General features: G+C 39.1%; 1 protein-coding gene across 2 annotated transcripts; it reads right to left on the reverse strand.

Annotated features, from left to right (window-relative positions):
• Nucleotides 1–996: 996 nt before the first annotated feature.
• Nucleotides 997–19713, reverse strand: MYBL2 (MYB proto-oncogene like 2). 2 transcript variants are annotated; one of them, XM_026697317.2, is made up of 14 exons: nucleotides 19436–19713; nucleotides 17932–18019; nucleotides 16818–16886; nucleotides 16541–16633; nucleotides 15408–15628; nucleotides 15156–15312; nucleotides 14229–14498; nucleotides 13116–13502; nucleotides 10303–10442; nucleotides 9775–9874; nucleotides 8955–9068; nucleotides 7218–7334; nucleotides 4491–4622; nucleotides 997–3228 (listed from the first exon to the last, which is right to left on the reverse strand). In XM_026697317.2, the coding sequence occupies exons 1-14, from the start codon at nucleotides 19483–19485 to the stop codon at nucleotides 3100–3102; spliced, it is 2067 nt and encodes a 688-aa protein (XP_026553102.2). In that variant the 5' UTR covers nucleotides 19486–19713; the 3' UTR covers nucleotides 997–3099. The 2 variants fall into 2 exon arrangements, with proteins under 2 accessions (XP_026553102.2, XP_087785217.1); XM_087929091.1 differs by having other exon boundaries at nucleotides 14229–14495; nucleotides 19436–19611.
• Between the last annotated feature and the right edge of the window lie 1634 nt (nucleotides 19714–21347).

Raw genomic sequence — 21347 nt, forward strand, 5'->3', positions numbered from 1 at the left:
GATAAAATTGACCTGGAAAACCAAGGCATATATGAAGTCCCCTGTACATCATGCTCGGTGACATACATTGGACAGAACAATAGAAGACTAAGTACCTGCCTAGATGAACACAAAAATGCAGTAAAAAAGCTGGAACACACTTCCTCACTAATCCAACACAGGTCATAGCATCGACTTCAATGGCACCAAAACCCTAGCCATTATAGAAACCCCCAGCTACAGAATTATCAGAGAAGCCAGAGATTGAAAAAAGACCTGAAAGCATGAATAGAAGAGATGACTCCACCAGACTGTCAATTAATTGGAAGCCTGCACTTTCAAGCAAAAAAATCTCCACCACAAACTAGCCAGCCAGCTCAAACACACCCCAACCAGGCACCCAGATGAAACCTAGCTTCCTAATAAATGATAGCTGTCCGTTTACTCAGAGCCAAGCCACACTAAAATCCTCCAATACAGGAACACAATGTTGCCAGCCAACCAAGACAAAAAAAGCCACAAAACAGACAAAAGATATCAGAAACACCAATCAAGCAGAACACAGCAAACTCCAAGACCAATAAGCACAGACCAAGACTCCCAATCAGGATGAAGAAAAAACCTTTGACACAGCAGTAGGCTAGCCCCAAATTTAAAACTAAAATGGCTGTGAAGGTCTGGCTTGTTCAGGTATTTTCCCACATCATTATAGTTGTGCTCAGGCTTCTGTATTGTGTTCATCTGTGAGTCAGAATGGTTTTTTCTTCATCCTGATTGGTTGGGAGTCTTGGTCTGTGCTTATTGGTCTTGGAGTTTGCTATGTTCTGCTTGATTGGTGTTTCTAATACTTTGTCTGTTTTATATGTATATGTATGTGTGTGCGTATATATATAGAGAGAGGTTGAGTATTAGAGGTTCTGCAGACTTACCATGAGATGGCTCTTCAAATATGCTGAGCCATATCTTTCCAGTTTTCCCCAACCTGATCTGGCATTTGCATCTTAGACAGCAGTATTTCTAATTGTTAGTCTTGTTTTATTTGTTATCTTTTCCATTCCTTCAGAGCTATACAGCTTGCCTCACAACAGCCCTGTGAGGTAGGTTATGTACAGAGATAAAGATTTGCTCAACAGCAATCACAGCAGTGTGGATTAATGGCATAAATAATGAAAGAAATCAAGATGATTCTGCTGGTTCTGAGGGAAATCCAAAACAGATAATTTAATAACTTAACTAGGCCTCATGAAGACTTACAACCAGCTGCAAGCTTGAATTTTCAAGAACTTATCAGGCATGATTGATATAATTCCACCATTTAAGATGATCACCAACTTTGATACTTAGAAGAGACGCCTTGTGGCACAGATCTCAAACTCGCTGTGTTACGTTGCAGTCACATGGCATTTCATGACTTTCCCCCATTCACGAAGCTGGGGTAAGCATGGCCTACCCATGGCAATCCAGCCCGCCTGTTTGACACCACTGCCTGTGGTTTTTCTTATTTCTATCTACTAAAGTTTCTGCATCTCACAGAAGTGGGAAACGGTTTTGATTTTAACTAATTAAATTCCTATTTTCAAAAAAGAGAACTTACCTAATTGACTTTTCTTCCCTGGAACATCTGTATTTGATACAATCAATATCAGTTTAGAGAATCTCCCATATTCTCAGTGGTTTAACCTTACGCTAATGTCATTCAGACATCTCTCTCCATATTTTCTTTCCTGCCTTACAAAAAGTCTTGGAAATTCAGACTTCTAGGGTCCCAATTAAGATACTGATTTACAGATATCAGAGAAATCTACAGGGTGACTTAACATTTAAATGCAAATGCATATTTAAAATATTCAAGTACTTCTGAGAAAGGCTTTCATACTGATTGAGGTTCCTATTAAACATTTTGCAAAGGCAAGTCTATGGATCTGCCCCTGATAATAGAGAAGTGGATGTGAATGTACAACAGCCTATTTCCCTATGTATTGCACCATGGATATCAACCTATAGCACAGTAACATGACCCTTTGGCCTAATAACACAGGTTTGCAATTAGCTTCAGGCACCCAGAAGCTGATTCAGTTAACCAGTATGATTTGATTTGGCAAGATCTCTCCAATCACCATGATAAACTTCAAATGAATAGCACAAGCCCCAAAGCACAGCTTATCCTAACCACTGCTCTGTCTCCTTTACTGTTCACGTCAACGAGACCCCAAGTTATTTGCAAGATTACACCAATGTCGTCTTCTACAGCAAAATTGTATATGTGGCTTTCAGACATTGTCAGATTTACATCGACTGTAGCTTTTCTTGTGCAGTATATCCCATGCCTTCAGGTTTATACATAAGTGTTCCCAAAGTCTCCTAGAAGAAATGTGCACCCAATATATATACTGTTTCTTTCAGATATCTGGCTTGTTCCTTAGATGGACTCTGCTGAGCTAGAGCAAATACGTTGACAACACCGCTCTCTAGTGGACCCTGGAAATATTATACAAACTAGGTTGGTACGTTGTGTCTTGCTTTTTAAGTAATCCTGGATCTCCTTAAGGAGCAATAGATAATGACAAAAGATAAAGGCAGTGATTGCATTAGTTTTTTTGGTCAACAATGCTCTGAGGAAGTGGCTTCAATGTTTCATAGTATATCAGATTATTTTCTGGGTTCAGTCTGGCATTCAGATACTTCCACCTGATAATATGTAATCTTCCCTCTTACCCGAATCCATTGCCCAACTCTGCAAAGCTGAACAGAGTTGATGGAAACTAACCAGATCCAGATATCCAGGGCTGTCTCATTAGCGTCAATTCATTCAGCTCATAGGTCCCTCTTGTAGGTCAATTGAAGTCAAGGACAAAATAGTATCTGTTTCCACTTATGCAAATGGCCTAGGAGGTACGAAAAAGGAGAATGGATATTTCTTTGCACTTAGGGCTGCCACATTCTTGGCATACTGCTAGACCCAAAGTTTCTACACCCCACTTAGAATCAGAAACTTAGTACAATTCAAATCTCAGAGGTCACAAAAGAGAAGTTGTGCTGAAAAAGTCAGTTATTTTCTCTTCCTCTCTTCTCTCACTTCCATATATTCCAAAAAGCAGAACTACATGTTATTAGGGTTCTTCAAGATAGGATCAATGTCCGAGACGTGTGATTCTGTTTCAAAACACCCAGGACTTGACGAGCTTTGTCTTGCATGATCAGCTGATCTTTGGAACCACCACAAGCAACAGTTTTCCAAGCACTGGACATCTACAAAACAAAAAATATAAAGGCATCCATTGTACATGCATCTAAATGGTTGAGAAGTACACGTGAATACAGATTTGCAAAAAAGACTTCATGTGGTATGAGATTCCAACCAATTGTAGATTATCAGCAGACTGCAATTAAGTTGACCACAGCTACAAAGAATATGCAAATGTCCCAAAATGATGTTAGTTCAACATACAGGTAGTCCTTGACTTTCCCCAGTTCACTTAGTGAACGTTCAAAGTTACAACAACACTGAAAAAGTGACATGTCCATTTTTTACACTTAGACCGTTGCAGCATCTCCAAGGTCACGTGATGTACATTCGGATGCTTGACAACTGATTCACATTTATGACGGCTGCAATGTACTGGGCTCTTGTGATCACTTTTTGTGACTTTCTGACAAAGAAAGTCACAAAGCAAAGTCAATGGGGAAACCAGATTCACTTAACAGTGTGATTAACAAGTGTAGTGATTCACTTAACAAATGTGGGAAGAAAAGTTGTAAAATGGGACAATCTCACTTAACAAATGTTTCAATTAGCAACATAAATTTTGGGCTCAATTGTGGTCATAACTCGAAAACATAACCTGATACATAACCTGTATCTTTCTAAAGCAGATAATAGCAAATAAATGGAAATAACAAATTGGGAAGGTAACTGCCTGTTTAAACAAGAAAACTGTTTTTCCTACAGAAGCTGACTGAAGAACCTTTGGAATATTTCCATTTTTAATAGATTGTTATCATAGAACAGATTTCAAACCAGACCACACATCAAAATGGCAGGAGAATGAAGCTTATGAAATGTGCAGTGGCATAGAAAGAAAAGAGTAGAAACAAAGCAATGCATTTATAATTGACAGGTGTGAAAACATTAAACAGGAAGACAGAATTTTTGCCATGGAATTTCTGCCCAGTGGCAACTGTTATATTGTCAAAGCAGTGTATAGTAAACTGAATTACTTAAAAAAATAATGGCTGACCAAACTTTATAATCAGTTTCAAAGTGCAAAAGTAAGTTGACACAGTGACAAACTGCTTCCACGCTGTGGCACAGAAAACTTCAGATATGTCTATGCAAGGCCTCAGGAGACAAGTTAAAACTTGACTGAAAGTTTTACTCTTGATTCATAAATTTAGAGATGGATCTTACAATCATATAAGTTGCTAGGAGCCCAGTAGAGATTTTAGCATCCCATTTTTTAAATCCCTAAGATTGTGGCATTTAGCAAATGTCCATGCCTACCTACACTTACCAGAGCTGGTACTCTGAATTTACTTTGGTTTCTTCTGGAAGATGGAACCTTCTCAGTCTTTATGTGCACAAATCCTCGGTTGAGTAAACTGTTGTCATTATTCTTGCTGCTTGACAAGGAAAAATTTAGGGACTGCAAAAGAAAATTCAGGTATCAGTCAACCAATGAGAAAAGCAACAGTTGCCATGAAACATACTTAATGATTTCTTCCCAAGCCATTCCTATTAATGCATATGAAGCAAGCAAAACATGCATTTAATGTAATCAGGAACTGCCCTGATCTTTCAGGCAAGGTATCCATTTTCTAAATAGGAAAAATGCTTTATTTTCAATACTTTACTATGTTCAAAGTAATAGCTCATTAGCTACAACCATTCATTTAACAACCACTCAAAATTACAATGTTACTAGAAAAAGAAAGGGATTTGTGATCATTGCAGCATCATTATGGTCACATGATCAGAATTCGGCAACTGGCATGTATTTATGATTGCAGTTTCCCAAGGTAACTGCAGTTTCCCAGTTTCCCATATGATCAAGTTTTGCAACCTTCTGACAAAGTCAATGGGGAAAACAGATTCACTTAGCAACCATGTTACTAACTTAAGTGCAGTGATTCACTTAACAACTGCGGCAAGGAAGGTCATAAAATGTACCAAAGCTCATTTAACAACTGTCTCGCATAGCAACAGATAATTTGAGCTCAATTGTGATCGTAGGTCGAGGACCTTATCTCAAAGAGTAAAAAGTTTCATAACTGCTGAGTAATACAAAAGATGACAGTACTAATAAACAAGGCTAACGGACTTATTACCATAATTCAGAATAAACAATCACTTTACTCCTAAAAAGGTTCACTATACTGGCTGCAAAACTGCCTGGGGATCATGGAAGTAGCAGGCTGTATGTCTTTCTGGTTTAGCCATTCATAAGATGGCTATGGGCTGAGTAACTGTGGTATGGACTTGTATCTCCAGCTTTAAAAACTAGTGTAATCAAATGTATTAATATGTTGCTGAAAAGGGCACAATAATGCATTTAACTTGTGTACTGCTTTCATTGGACAGTATTTTTCCCCATCCAACAGCCCAAAGGACCAAGTCAAGATCCCATCTAGTCCATAGTGGAAATAATTCACCTGTGCTGGAAGATTATCATACTTAGCAGCTTAATATAGATTTCAAATGAAATGAGAAAGAAAGCGAACTTCTAATCTACCAATATACTGGAGTATTTAAGGGTTTAGCCTTAAATTTTAAGTTTAGCCTCCCTCCACATCTACTATTGGAACTGCCTATTTAAGAAAGGAAACCACTGCAACATTGTGCCTTGAACTCCCAATCCTTGCAGGCAATCCAGAAGTATGCTATGGTTGATGGCACCAAAGGCTGAGAAAGCAAGCAGCACAAGGAGGGTTAACACAGTGCATACAAATCTCAACACAGGTGAACCTTGTGAGCAGCCCATGCCTATGTGTGAGAAAACCTAGGTATTCTACTTCCCCAGGGACTTCATATCACTTTGTCCACAACCTTCCCTCCAAAAGGGAAAATTTGGGAAAGTTCTCTAACACAAGCAGTTCCAGACATGAACTCTTAAGCAGAAGATGTATTACTACCTCCTTCAAGATGACTGGCATATTCTTTTCACGTAAGGCGTTTAAAATTCTAGAAAAATAACATGTAAAGAAGCTGCTGCCTTATTAAAAGTAATGAATTGAATTCTTGTGCTCCAAGGGAGTTTTTTGATCAAAATTGGAACGTTTTGCTATTTTAATGAAGTTCCACATATATTTTTCTTCAATATCATTAACATTTGCCTACTCTACTCTTGAGTCTGCAATACCCCACCTTATTTTTTTTCCTACCCAGAATATGTTTATTATATTTTTATCTGCAATAAAATAGAGCCACTTATCTGCAGGCTGAGAGATGTGGTTGCTAAAAGCAGTGTGGGCCCAATGCAGCTTTCCTGAAACTCAACGGAAGCCAAATATTTTGCAGGATGGATGATAATAAGCTGCTGCCTTCTAATTTATAGCATTATAGAAAAGCATATTAACAAGTCAAGTATCAATTATTACATCAGAATTAACGGTGCACAAATACACAGTATTTTTTTTAATCACACAGGAGTTTGTTGTTTTTTATTTTTTAAAAAATACAGTTTCAAGGTAATTCATTAGCATAGACAGACAATACCTAACAGTTCTCACTAATATGCTTAAGTGCTCTTACAGAAATTGCTGTCAGAAGGAAATGTTTCATTACCATTTCTGGTACTGAAAATTGCAGGGAAAGCACAATGCACTGGCAAAGTACAAGCAAATGCTACGAGAATGAAGAACTATCAATTCTCAACGTACCTAAAAGAAGGGCAGCTTCTAAAAAAGGGAGATAGCTCTTCTTCACGAAATGTTGCCAGGTTTTATGTAAAATTGAGGTCTTTTGCCAGTATATGCAAAAACCCAGAACTGAAAATATTAAGAGTTCTTAAAGCTAAATTTGTCTTATGAAACAGGAAGAGTTTAAAGTGTGTGTCCCTATACATGTACTGTACAGTGATCCGTTGTGTAAGAACATATGAAATTGCCTTCTGGAGGGACAAAGACTGGGAAGATATCAACTTTCCCATAGCAATAAAAGAATATTGTAGCAAGGAGGTAAACGGAGATATTTTAAAATTATTACCAGTTACCAACTTACTCTCCCTGGGATCACAGCTCACCTGAGTTCTTTTGAAGCAAATAGGGTTGGCCACAGAGGAAACAGTCAACTTCAAGTCTTCATCAATAACATCCAAAGCAAGGGATTTCCTGACCTTCTTAATTGGACTTCTGTGCAACTGAAAAAGCAATGGAATGGGGGTATTAGGTTTTAATCGAGGGGAAAAATAAATAAGGCTGGGCACCAAGTTATGTCAGATTCTAAATTTGACTTGTAGTGAATTATTGCAGAAACCTAAACAATCTGGACTTGAATTAAGTTTTGGAGAATTAATTTATTTACACATTCTTGTCACTAATATCCTTTCAATGCCCATGGGAGGCAAAGCAAACCCAATGCTAATAAGATTTTCTGAGAAATAACAGCACACCAAAGAAGTGCAATATTAAGTCAAGCAAACCACGAAGATTAATGCAAAGCCTGCCAGATCCAGCATAAATTACAAATGGACAAACGTAACAAGGCTTGTTTAGTCAATGCTCTACACTGAGGACTAATTGCTACAATTTGGAATTTCTGAAATTTTAACTTTAAAATATCCAACCATAACACACGCTTTTTGCAAATTCCAAACAAATAATCTTTTACCAAAAAGAAATGCTCAGCGACATCTCAAGAGCTACCAGATTTACAAGTCACAGTCCTATATCAGTTTTTATAACACACACAGATAAAAAAAAGATAGAACATAGTTCAAAAATACTTGGGGCATAACAGATTGATATGTTTTATAACATAGTTTTATTTTCCCCTTTGGCTCATCTTCAAGTGACTAAGAATTCTGTAATGCCTTAGAAGGAAAAGTAATTTGCCAAGGACAACTCACTTTGACATATGAAATGCAGCTAGGAGAGAGCTAGCACAACCAGTTTGCTCACAGAACATGCATTCTGGCATAGTTCTGGAAAGATAAATTTCAATTATTTAAGAGTTTAAATCTTAAGAGTTTTACCTAAAGACTAAGATCGATTAACCCAAAGTCAAAAAGAGTCATTTAAGAGGCAATACAGATGCAAAACAGAGGCTCAATAAGCAAAATCTATAATCTACAACACTAGAAGAACCACACAGTAAAACTTAGGCATACATAACAATGTTCTATATCTAGTCTGCTACAGACATGGACTTTATAATCTTTGAGGAGGTAAAAAGTAAAAAAAATGCTACTTGACTATACATTGTGCATAATGAATTATGCACTAACCTGTTAGCAAACCTGGATAAGTAACCTGTTACTCTCAATTTCAAAAGCCCATTAAATGGAAAAGTCGGACTAAGTCAGTCCAAAAGAGTTTGTTCTTTCCTCCTTGGAAATTATTCTTCAAACCATTTCTTCCCTATCTCCAGCCTCCTTCCTGCTGAACAGGAAAGAAGTTGGAGAGAAAAATGTCCCTGACAAATGATCCACAAAGGGCATCATCAGAAATAAAGATTCTTTCAGCCTGCTTTTCAACCTGGCTAACTTCTGCAACAAGAGTTCTGACATGCAAAGGTCTCACTAAAGGTACAGAAGTAAACATTTAATGCTCTACCATGAATTTTAAATCAAATATCCATGATGCACGTGAAATGGTGTGGGTTTGCGCTCATATTTTTAAAAGTTGCATTATCTGAGAAAGAAATTCATTGTGGCATCCCAACCAGAATGGAGTAGATCTGGCTCTGTAAACTTCAAAAGTTACAAGGAAAATTAAAAGGAAAGATATCTTTTAGTAGACATGCTTAATCGGATGCTTACACCCTGTTTTCTCTTCTGTTTCTCTGGCTTCATGTCATCTTCTATTATCAGTTCCATTCCAGTCTCACTCCAGAGTACTTCTTTCAAATCCTCTTCAAGATTAGGTGTTTGGGGCTATGTTTGTGATACAAAGTGGGGTGGGGAGTCAACAAGATATGATTAATAGCAGAATTGTGGCTCAACACTTGGCATTTTGTTCTTTACCCTGAAGGAGCAGTTCTACCAATTTCTAAAATAGTAACTTTGCCCACAGATATGCATAAACTTTATCTGATTTATTTCTAAAAGCACATATTTGGAGGGGGATTTTTTTTTTTTGATTCCCCAAGAAAGCAGAAGGAGATAAAAGGTAGCACAAGAGCCTTGTAGAGAATTGGGTGGATGGAGAGAAAATTGAAAGGATTTATATCAAGATCTCTTATCTGGTAATCACTATTACAGTCAGGATTCTTAAAACCAAAGCAATCAACTTTTGAACTTCAGCCTAATTTCAAAAGGTACTTGCAAATAATTAGTTCAAGCCAATACCCTACTTTGGCAGCCCACCATATGGGCAGAAATGTGGAACTGTGGAAGTGATCACAAGGATCATGTAGTCCAATTCTGTATAATGTGTAGGAAAATTATTTAAACCAACCCTGAGAGAACATAAACATGAAAGGAATCAAATTTAGTCCATGAGCTAAAATCAGTTTCCTTATTAGCCTTAGACAAGAAATCTTTTTTTGGCTCCATTTCTTGAGACATATTAGGGGATCATTAATCCAGTGGGGGTATGAGATAAGCACAGAAAGGATCCATGAATTGGCTGAATACATACCAAAGGCCTTATTGGGCCATACTTCTCCAGAGCATTCTTAAAAGGAGTGGGTGTATGAGGTGTATTGTCTGCCGTATATTTCTGATCAGGAGTTACAAATCTGAAAACATACATACAGATGAGTAAAACACTGTCATTTTAAATCCAAGACTGGATTCAGATAAATGACAAAAGAAACAGTCAGTAAAAGTACTATTAACTGTTTGGGACCTTAACCTGAGTTGATCTAACTTATGAGGAGGCAGGACTGTAAACCCTAACATAGCATCACCTGCTAGCCCACATCACCCAATCCATTTATATCCAAAGGATCTCTAAAAGAAAACAAATACTGACAATTTGTGCATTTGTTAAATTTATTTACTGCCCATGTCACAGCAATTATACAGGTAGTAAGGTATTTCCAATGTGCATAATTTCACTTTAAAACATACAAAAAGTTCCTCTTGCTTCACTCTGTATGCTTTGCCTAAGCCTCTTGGATCAGAAGGTGCAGCTTGGGAGGAGAAAGATAGAAAAGAGACTTACACAGAGGTCTTCTGCAGTAGTGGGGTCTTGTCCCTGTGCAGTGGGGTTGTCACAATCACCTTCTGGCTGCAAACAGGTGTGGAAGTTAAGGAGGGGTTCTCCAAATCAAAAGTGTCTTGTTTGGTCCATAAATTCAGGAACTACAAAATAAAAGTAATTAATATTTCATAAAGATGGGATATCTCAACGTAATTTGGCGAATGTTGCTGAGACAAGGGAACAGGATCGAAAGGAAAATGAAAACACTAACATAATCCCTCAGAGGACTGAGCAGCATGCCTGCTCTGCAACATCATGTTCACTCTCATACCTGCAAGATATAAATTCTACCATACTTTCACACAATGTATAATTCCAATCCTCAGCCTCTCCCCCTAAAACCATGGAGATAGGCACAAATGTAGAGAACAGTGATCTGACTCACTATAAAGAAACATTTTCTGTTCCAGATATGCAGCCTGTCATTTCTAAAATACCCTAAAATTCATCTCACTTTCAATAGAAATCATCCAAAAGGCAGAGGAAAGCGGGGGGGAGCCCCTTATCTTCATTTTAGGTTCCATCATATGCTGTAATCACTGATGCCATTGGCAGGCTCACACAGAGATCTGTTTTGTCTCTGTGCTAGTGATAAAGCCACCTGACAGTGAGTAGTCTATTAACAGAAATATCATAAAAACAGGAATATCGGGTCCTTACAATAATAAAAAAACTTTTCCAGACAGAAGCCTCTAGAGCTCAGAAAAAGAAGTCAGATTTGCGGTCTGATTTATTTCCACACATTGATATGTTTCCCCTCCATACTAATCTGGAAGAGTTGGTATAGAGGAGAACTTACTTAACCTTTGCCTTGCTCCAGGGCAATTGTCTTGCTTCCCAGTTGGGTTCAAAAATTTCAAATAACCCAAACTTTTTAAAATAGGGGAAGAATCCTCTAGCAAGGAATTGTTTCCTCTTCTTGGCCTCAGGCTTGGAATAAAAGGCTATCATTCAATAGAAATACATTAACAATTCCTGGAAATATTAGTTGAAATTCTGCCAGTCAGTACTGGATTTAATAGAATGGACTCAGTAAAGTCAGCTTATGAGTAAGAAACAAAATACCTTTTCAAATCATTTCACTTACTTTAAAACATGGGAAAGGAAGTAAAAGTATATGTGTAATCCAATACTAAATTTAAAACCGTATAACTTTTAATACCAACTTCTAATTTTTAATTGATATCATTTCTGTAAAGATACATTTTCAAATCTTAGAAACTTATATAGCAGGAGGGCTCCCATATTGGCAATAAACATGACACAGGATGTCAGTATGGAAGCACCTGTTAACAGTTTTACAATAACAAACATCCAACAGCATTTGTCTATGTTCAGTCATCTGTAAGAAGCAAGATCCTCAGGGCATTTTGTATCTTAAAAGTTATTATTGAGGCCAAGCAAAAAAGGCCCAAGTTGCTAGTGTTGGACTCATAAATTCAAAAAAACATAAAACTATAAAACAAGGGTGGAAATGAAGGAAAATATCCATCTCAAGTAAATGCTAAGTGTCAAACTGGCGACCCATGGGCCAGATGCATCACGCGCAGGCCATGCCCACCCCAGCTCCGCAAAGGAGGGAAACGGCAATGTGACAGCAAATTTGATCCCCGTGGCCTAACGCATTGGACTGGTGAGAATACATTCCAAGAAGCATATACAAATTTCACACATGGAGAAAATCTTTTATAAGCAGAAACTCAAGAGGAAGAACTTGAACAATCAAGCCCAAAATAGTCACTGGTTGTGTTTTATCAACCTTAAAGCCACAAGTGGTCTGTAGTCCACACATCGTAAAGTTGCTGAGGTTGAGAAATGCTTCTTGGGGATAAGACAAATATGATGCAGAAGAAAACAAACTGCCCTAAAGGAGGCTATGATATAAATCAGGAGGCTATGATATACGAGATTACTACAGGTAGTCCTTGGCTTATGACAATTTGTTTAATGACTGTTTATAAAGTTACAACAAATGTTACTTGCAACTGGCCCTCTCACTTAAGATTGTTACAGTGTCCCCATGGTCCTGTGATCACCATTTCTGATCTTCCCAGGGGACTTCCAACAAGCAAAGTCAATGGAGGAAGCCGGACTGCTTAATAACTGCAGCAAAAAGGTTGTAAAATTGAGTTCAATTCATTTAATGACCACATTGCTCAGTGAAGGAAGTTCCAGTGCCAACTGTGGTTGTAAGCCAAGGACTACCCATATTGTAGAAAAATTGCCTTGGCTTGCAAAAGATTGCCCCCCATTTCTGATTTTATCAGGATATAAGCAGGCCAATTTCTAACATTTAAAAGCACCCAGAATGGTTTTGTGTATCATTTTCATCCCACACCAAGCTGAATTTTCCTCAAACCAATGCCCTGTGCTACAATTGCAACTTCCAAAATTCCCAATCAGTTTGGCCAGTTTCTGTCAATTAGCCATTTTAGGCAGCAATTTTGGAAGGTGCAAACTACATCAAATTTAAAAAAAAAGACAGAAAAAGATGACCTAATCTTTCTTGGAAACAGCCACAAAGTCTATATAAATTATATATGGTAGTTACTTATAACAGCTTTCCATTAGTCTGAATTGCCTCCTTAAAAGTAGGTTTCAAATGAAATCTGACCTTTCATTCCTATAAGCACACGTTCCATCAAATAAGAACAGGATGTTGCCAATTGTCAAAATTGATCATCATATCATTAAACATAAGAGAACACCTTGGCACAATTAGCCTCTATCTGATTCTGTATTGCCCATCTCGTTGCCAGTTCACACAAACTTACCTGGGATGGGGAGAATGGCAGTGTTTTGACAGGGGTGCTTTTAACCGGAGTGCTCTTGGGTGTCATACAGGAATCAAGGAAGGAGAGGTTTGTACTGGTGCCACCCTCTAAAACCGGCGAAAGACTTATTTTCCTCTTCTTTTGCCTCTTGAGCACAGCAGGAGGGGTACCAAAGCTCATGTCTGTGCATGGTGAAATGGGGATGAGTTCACCTTTGCTCCCTTTGCTGAGGTCTGAAATGGTATGGCCATCTAAACGGTACTCTGTCACAGTCTGTGATGAGCAGTAGGGTTTTATAGAGGCTTCCCTCTCCGGACTGTTGCTGTTACTTGCAGACAGATCATCAGGTAGATCAAACTGAGAGAGATCACACCAGCCATCCGGGTCCTGCCAGAATAGGAATGTTCAGAATAAGATCCAAAGTCTAAGACAAGACTGCAGAAAACAAACACAGGAACAGGCAAAAAAAAATTCCTGCTAATAGCTTTGGGTTATGACATAATTATTAGCAGCTGAAATCAATCCATAAGCATCTTATGGAAAGTTATAGACCAATTTCCTGCACTGTTTTAGCGCCTGTTGGATTTTGAGTACACTAAAGGCAACTGGGCCAAATCAACCAACCAACTCCTCTAAATTAATGTAAAATCTGGATTTTCCCCATTCATAATCCACTACCTTAACCATTATGTCCTGATCAGCAGCTTTTGGAAATTGGTATAACCAGCGGTCACGTATAAATCAGCAAATCAACAATAAATCACAAAACATTAAAATCAAGTCAAAAACAGCAAAGATGTGCTGTATACTCAGTCACACAAATTTTAAGCCATACAAAATGGAAATCAGATTCACTACAAAAGATAACCACTGATTTCCCCCTCTACCAAAAGGACAATTTCCTTCAAATAATCTTTCCTGCCAAATTCTCTTCCTACTCTTGGTTATGTAAGTTCACTGTTTTTCCAATTTGGCAACCTTAAAATCTATGGACTTGTGACTCCTTTGCTAGCTGAAGAATTCTGGGAGTTAAAAGTCTATAGATCTTAAGGTTGCCTAATTGGAAAAACACTGAGGTAGTTTATCAAAATATTCAATGAAGCCATGTCTTACAGATTCAATCATGTCCAGAGCTTCTGAAATAGCTGGGGTGGCAGCAGTACATAAATAATTGCCTGCTTCAACCACCCATGTGCACACAGAACTCCCATTCAAAGGATCATCTGGCACCATGGCTTCTGATGCTTCATTGACACTGGGCTCCACTAGGCTTTCAAGCATTGGCTCGGATGGCAACATCTGCAGATCTGCTGGCTCTTCATCAGCGACTTCTTCCTTCTTTACTTCCAAAGTCTGGACAGGCCAGTTGGCCAAAAAATGCTGCTGTGGAAGATAAGTGAAGATTTGTATCACTATAAACAAAAACACTGTTTATGTTGCAAGCTGCAGATTGTAAAATCAAAGGTAGGAAGAACACAAATAAGACCTTCTTTCTTCATATCAAACAAATGCAGAAAACAACATTTTCATAAATCCAGATGTTGGATTTCAACTCTCTCACCACCAATATGGTCAAAATTGATGCGAGCTTCCTACCATACTTTTGAAGCAACAGTCACTTCAATTATTTTAATTTTATTTTCTTTCTTGCTCCCAAATGCCCCCTCTCTCTTAGCCCTTTACAGAGCTAAGCTTTGCAAAAAGAAAGATTACATCCAAATCTCCGCGTTCTGGAGGTAAAATATTTCATTCTTCCTGGAGACATTCTGCTTTCTACCACCACTCCAGAATATAGTGATTTAGAAATTCTGGGTATAGCTTGTAGTTTTCTGGAATAAATCTTCTAGAAGACAAAGTGATTTGTGACCATTCATGCCATGAAAAAGAATATTCCAGGAATACGTTACAATTCTAAACCTAGAAATGTTGCATTTTGCACATCCATATTTCATCAAACACTACGGTACATAATCTTCTTCAAGACTAAATTTGTTATTCAAATGTTCGGTAGGCAGCTGAAAACTACATGTTTTGCATTACCTGATTTTCCCCTTCTGATGCATTTTGTCCTTCCTTGCCTTCCACCTCTACAAGCAAGTAAAGGGGTTTGGATTCTTTTGCTTCATTAAGAAAGCCTCCTGTGTCCACCTTCCTTTTGATTGTAGAATTCCAATGGTTTTTCACAGCATTATCAGTTCTTTTAAAATAAACAAATATGTGCGGAATTAGCCAGGAGAAGCAGCAAGCACTGCTATTCTGAAAGATGGCTGCTTCAACAGCCTTTAAACATACCTTCCAGGGAGCAGCTTGGCGATCTCAGCCCACCGATTTCCAAGTATCTTGTGAGCCTCACATATTATACGGTCTTCTTCTTCTGTCCAGGATGATTTCTTGACTTCAGGGTTCAGGTGGTTGTGCCAACGTTCCCGACATTGCTTTCCTAGTCGGCCTTTCAAATGCTTGGCTATGAGAGTCCATTGCTTTGTGCCATATTTTTTCACTAATTCAATGACCTCATCAGAAAAATAAAATGGTTATAGTTTTGTTTACTATAGGCACTTTTGATAATTAATATTCAGCCATTATACAAGGATCAAGAGCCATGGTGGTGCAGTGGTTAGAGTGCAGTACTACAGACTGCTTCTTCTGACTGCCAGCTACCTGCAATTTGGCAATTCAACTCTCACCAGGCTCAAGGTTGACCCATCCTTCCAAGGTGGGTAACATGACGACCCAGATTGTTGGGGGCAATATACTGACATTGTAAACCACTTAGAGAGCTGTAAGCACTGTGAAGTGGTATATAAGTTTAAGAGCTATTGCTATCTATGTGGAAAGCTGTAGTTAAGCAGGGCCATGCATTTCTGATCCACTTTAGGCAGTTTCCCTAAAGACACTCATTTTTATTTTTAGGCTCTCTTTAGAACTAGGAAACCACCCCAACTTGAGGAGAAGGGTTTAATATCTTGAAGACACAAAACCAGCATTTCAAACCGTGTAAGACATTTCAAGGCATAACTTTCTCCAAAAAAAATTGCCCAACATTGGGGATATGATGGAGGCTACAAAAGGGGTGTTGGAGAGCCCAGATCAAACTGCAATAAATGTTTAGATTCTCCATTATAGTACAAAATTTTATATTGTGTGAAGGGAGAAAATATTTGAATTATATCTCTTTTCTTCCAACAGGAAGTTGAACTCAGGCTGACATCTGTCATATTTGTAGATGTAAACTCAGATTTCCTGCCAATGTTCTAGCTGGAAATTCTGCAAAGGCACTAGGTTGTAAAAGGCTTGCTTGAGAATTATGCCCAGCAGTTACTTCTTACATTAGGCAACCTGGATGCAGCCTGGAGTTCCCTATCACAAAGATGACAGCATTTCAGTTCCTCAGCTCCAAAAGTAACTACTGAACAATGAATTACCTTCTGATCCTCTTGTTTAGTCCAGGGACCTTTCACAAGAACAGGATTTAGCACTCTTAGCCAGCGATACTGACATTGCTGTTCAGTGCGGTTCTATGATCAAATTTAAATAGGTTTACGTTAAATGAAACATCAGTAAGACAGACAGAAATAAAAATCAAAAGCGACAGAGACATGCATTAGCACTTTAACCAGCAGCTAAACCTGGCTTTCAATTGTTTCTGCAGATAGGGAAAACAATAGAAGAAAGCATATTCAACTGAAAAATTCCACTTACAGGAAAATGGCTTGCTAGGAATTTCCAGTCATGTCCAAACTGTGTCACCAGCGAATTCAACAGCTCATCCTAAAAAGAGCAAGATGGTCAGGATATGTCACAACCTAACACAAAATAAGCAACAGAATATTGAATTCTTATGTGATTTGACTACACTGAACATAGGTAGCAGGTCACACTGCTAACACAAACTATACAATGCATCAGGATCTGGTAGAAGCAAATACTTTGTCTGTACAACTCTGATGTATGGATAAAACCTCAATTTTCCCCTGCCCCTTCCAAAAATTTCAAGATCCCCAAACTTGATTGGAGATCATACAATAAAATATTATCTTACAGAGATTCTATATACATCATGCAGGGATTTTATAACAAGAATCAGAAAGAACCAGACAGGTCTATATAATTTATCAGAAACTAAATGCCTCTTTAACTTTTGCCCTGGGTTTCACTTCGTAGGAAAATATCCAAAATGATTACAAACTTAAGCTTCAAACAGAAGCAAATACAGAGCTCTGGCAAACATTTACTATCCAAAGATTGTTAAGTGAGTCATGCCAAATTTTATGACTTTTGCCAAAGTTGTTAAGTGAATCACTGTAGTTATTAAGTAAACCATATTATTATTAAGTGTCTCTGGCTTCCTCCACTGAATGTTTGTTTGTCTGAAGTCACAAATCACAAATGGGGATCACATGACCCTAGGACACAGCAACCATTGTAAATACATGCCAGTTGCCAAGTGCCTGAATTTTGATCATGTGACCCTGGAGATACTGCAACAGTTTTAAGTGTGAGGATCATTTTCCAGTGCCATTGTAACTTTTGATGATTGCTAAATAGTTGTAAGTTGAGAACTACCTGCTTTTTTCACATATAATTTGGTCAATAACAAGACCTGTCTCTGTTCCAACCATATACTGGTTTATGAGAACGTTAAATATGATTTCCATTTAATAATTCAAAAGCAGCTAGCCCTGCTTATTTACTATATCTGTATCCAAACTTGTCAGTGGATCTTTTCTTATGCATTCACCTCCTTCAGAGCTTCACACCTGCTTGGCCCAAGGACAATCCCCCAATTTTTCTTTATAAATAACACAATACATACTTCTTCACGAGACCACTTGACTTTACATCTGTTATCCCGTCGGTCTATCACATCTGAATCCTGGTAAAGCAGTTCTTCTTGTTCTTCACTATTATAAACAGGTTTTAAAAGAGAAATGTTATATTTAAGCATTCACTTATAAATTTATCTCTATCTAGTTTAGCAAAACCCTTTGGCAAAATCTTCACCTGCAAACACCCAATTCTTCAATTCACTTTACAGAGATTGGTATCCCTATACACTAGGACTAATCCATGTTGCACTGGAAGCCAAAGGAAAAAAATTCATATACATTCTATAACCATTCTGACATTTCAAAATGTCTTCACAATGAAGTTTTAGAAACACTGATCTCATTGGTAAATCTGTCAGTTGCCCTCATGCTTGGAATTTTCTCTTTGGAAATCTGCCAAAGCCCATGCCTAAACAGCTTCTGGCTTCCTAAATTCTAACTTGCTTTTCATAACCAGAAACAGGATAGTATTATTGATCTAGAACCTGCCCCAAAACCCTTGCGATAGCCTGGGAAATAAGGCCAACAAGTCAAAATCATTCCTATCATGATTAGTAGCTATTTGTTTAATATGAGAGCTTGGAACAAAGCCCTTCACATTAAAGTCTAATGTGCTATAAATCCATAGCCAGAGCATTTAACTCCTTGGGATTTTAAAAAATCTTGACTCCATTATTATCTCTTACAGGCTGAGATCCCACTATCATTATGGTTTAAACTGCTCTCCCCCACTCCCTTTTCATCAAAATCCTACAACTATGAATTTGAATCTAGTTGCCCAGAGTAGTCTTACTAAGACCGTCCCAAAGATGTTTTCAAGAAGCAACTGGACTTTCTGTTTTTCTTCTTTGAAGATGTTTTGCTTATCTAAGAAGCTTCTTGTATAAGCTTCTGTAGACCTGAAGAAGCATCTTGGATGAGAAGTGAAATACCTTCAAAGAAAAAACAAAGTCCAGTTGCCTCTTAAAAAAGCACTTTTGGGACAACCATCACCTGGATGACTGAAAATCTCCATAGACACTCATGAAGGTCATGAGCTATGGCCATGTTTTTCAATCAGGAGTCACTTTTGGGGGGATGGAAGAAGGAACTTCCTTTCTCAACCCCTGCATTGTTTCAGAGACAAAAAGGGCGCAACCTATTTTCCTCCCCCGCTCCCAGCCTAGGGCCTTCGGGCATTTCACGCGAGCCATCTTAAGTTCTCCCTTTCAGATAACCAACAGCGGGGGGCCTCTCCTCCTCCTCTTCCTCCCCAGCAGATTGGCAACCGATGGACACCTCTGCCACGTTTGCTCCATAGGTTCATTCGCTTCACGCGGGGGGGGGAGGGGGGCAGCGGCGGGATAAATAGACGAAACGGAGCCAGCGCTTTCGGGTTTGGGGGGGGGGGAGAGAAGGAAGGTGGGAATTGGCTCCAGAAAAGGCGGGAGGGGAGAAGTACCCCCACTCTCTGCGAAGCCCTCCCAAAATGCACGGCTTCCCGCAACTCACCAGCGAGCCCGACGAGACATTCTGCCTTGCAGCTTTTGCAAGAAAATCATAAAACAAGCCAGAAGTTTTCAAATGACTTGCTTCTAGGGAAGAGAGCCACCGGGGACCCGGCGGGAAAGTCGCTGCTGCCGCCGCGGCCAGGGCTGCGTAAAAATGCCGCTAAATCTTCCCAAAGCAGAGCGCGCTCGCTGCCTCCCGCCCGGGAACCCCAAAGCGCACTTTTCTATCTCGCGCCAACCCCGCCGCAACCAGCCACCTTTTCCGGCGTGATGACGCTCCCGATGACGCGGTCGAGGTCCATGTTAATAGGAGGGCGGGCGGTGGGGGCTGGGAGAAAATGGCGCGCGCGGGCAAGTTGGGTTTTTGTGTTTTCCTTTTTAAGAAAGAAAGAAAACCAAAGCAGTCCCGCAATGCTCGAAAAGAGAAATACGGCCTCTGTAAGCAAAGGCAGAGTCAACCACGCATCCCTGTAAAATCGATAGCTTCAGGCGGCTAAAATAGGTCTTTTAGGACGGAGCATTCTATTAAAAAAACACAGCGGCCGCGTTGATTCTAAAGAACAAATACAGAGCCAAAGATTCACATTAAGCGAATTAAAGTCACCTGAGTAGAAGGTCACTATTTCGAATATGCTAGGACGTTTCATGAACCAAGAGTCAAAAAAGGGCATCTACGGTACAAAAACGGCTAGCCTTCCAAAAAGAAGTATGTAGAATTTATTAATACTATTAATAATACTACAATATAACAATGTCTTAAGCCATAAAGAATCGGAAGGCTACCAACTGCTGTAGCCATGGATCTTCTGAGGGTTGATGGGGTTGTAGTTTAATATTTAAAAGGGACCCAGTTGGCTGAAGACTTCCACTTAATGTATTTTTCTGTACCTGCTGTATTTGAAAAATGGTGGGTTCATGTAACACAGTAAATGACATGTCATCTTTTGCAAACATTGTGCCTATGCTAAGCCAAAACCCAACATTACATATTAGTTTAATGAGTAATGTGAAACCAGGAACAGGCTTCACAGAAGAAATTATCACATCCCATATCCCAAATAGCACAAATTACGTTGTCATTTGTGTAAATAATTTATGTCATTTGAGTAAAAAACAATTTATATCATTTATATCAGGTCACCAACCGGTGGACGGGGACCACGGGTGGTCTGCGAGAAAATTTGGTGGTTTGCAGAAAAATGTCCCCCCAAAGCAATTAATCCAGGCTGCACGGGAACAGAAGGCTATGCTGCCCACATGGCCCGCCCTCCCGCTGACCCCCACCGTTCGGCCAAGTGCAAACCTTACCTTTAATAGAGCCACGTGAGCTGGAATTGGAAGGTAAGACCAATGGTGGGGGAGGGAAATCCATCCCAGGGTGGCTTGCTAATGTTGGCTGGGAAAGTCGGTCCCATATTTCAGATCTGCAGTAGTCACAAGACTGGCCCTTTGGTCATCCTGGAGCAGCTCCTCCAGTCCATGGCAGGCCGGTGCACCCAGGTGGAGGAGGAGCTACTCCGGGATGACCAAAGGGCCAGTCTTGTGACTACTGCAGGTCTGGAATATGGGACAAACTTTCCCACCAATGTCAGCAAGCCACCATCAGTCAAAATTCATATTAGTGGTCTGCGGGATTTAAAATTATGAGTTTGGTGGTCCCTGAGGTCCAAAAGGTTGGTGACCCCTAGTTTACATGATGGTATCCATATGTCACTTGCCCTCCCTAGTTGCTTCCCTGCAGAGTTTGAAGCATGAGATCCATACAAATATAGAAATGGACTTGCTGTTTCAAGATACATTCTTAAAGGATTGGTTGGTGTTCTTTCAACCTTGCAGCTGAACAGGAAATGCAAATTGTAAATCTATTCAGATTCATTTTGGTTTCCCCTGCACCGCTTATTTTCTTGTTAGAA

This window comes from Pseudonaja textilis, chromosome 3 (genome assembly GCF_049901715.1).
Source record: "Pseudonaja textilis isolate UNSWEBS1 chromosome 3, rPseTex1.2, whole genome shotgun sequence".
Lineage (NCBI taxonomy): Eukaryota > Metazoa > Chordata > Lepidosauria > Squamata > Elapidae > Pseudonaja > Pseudonaja textilis.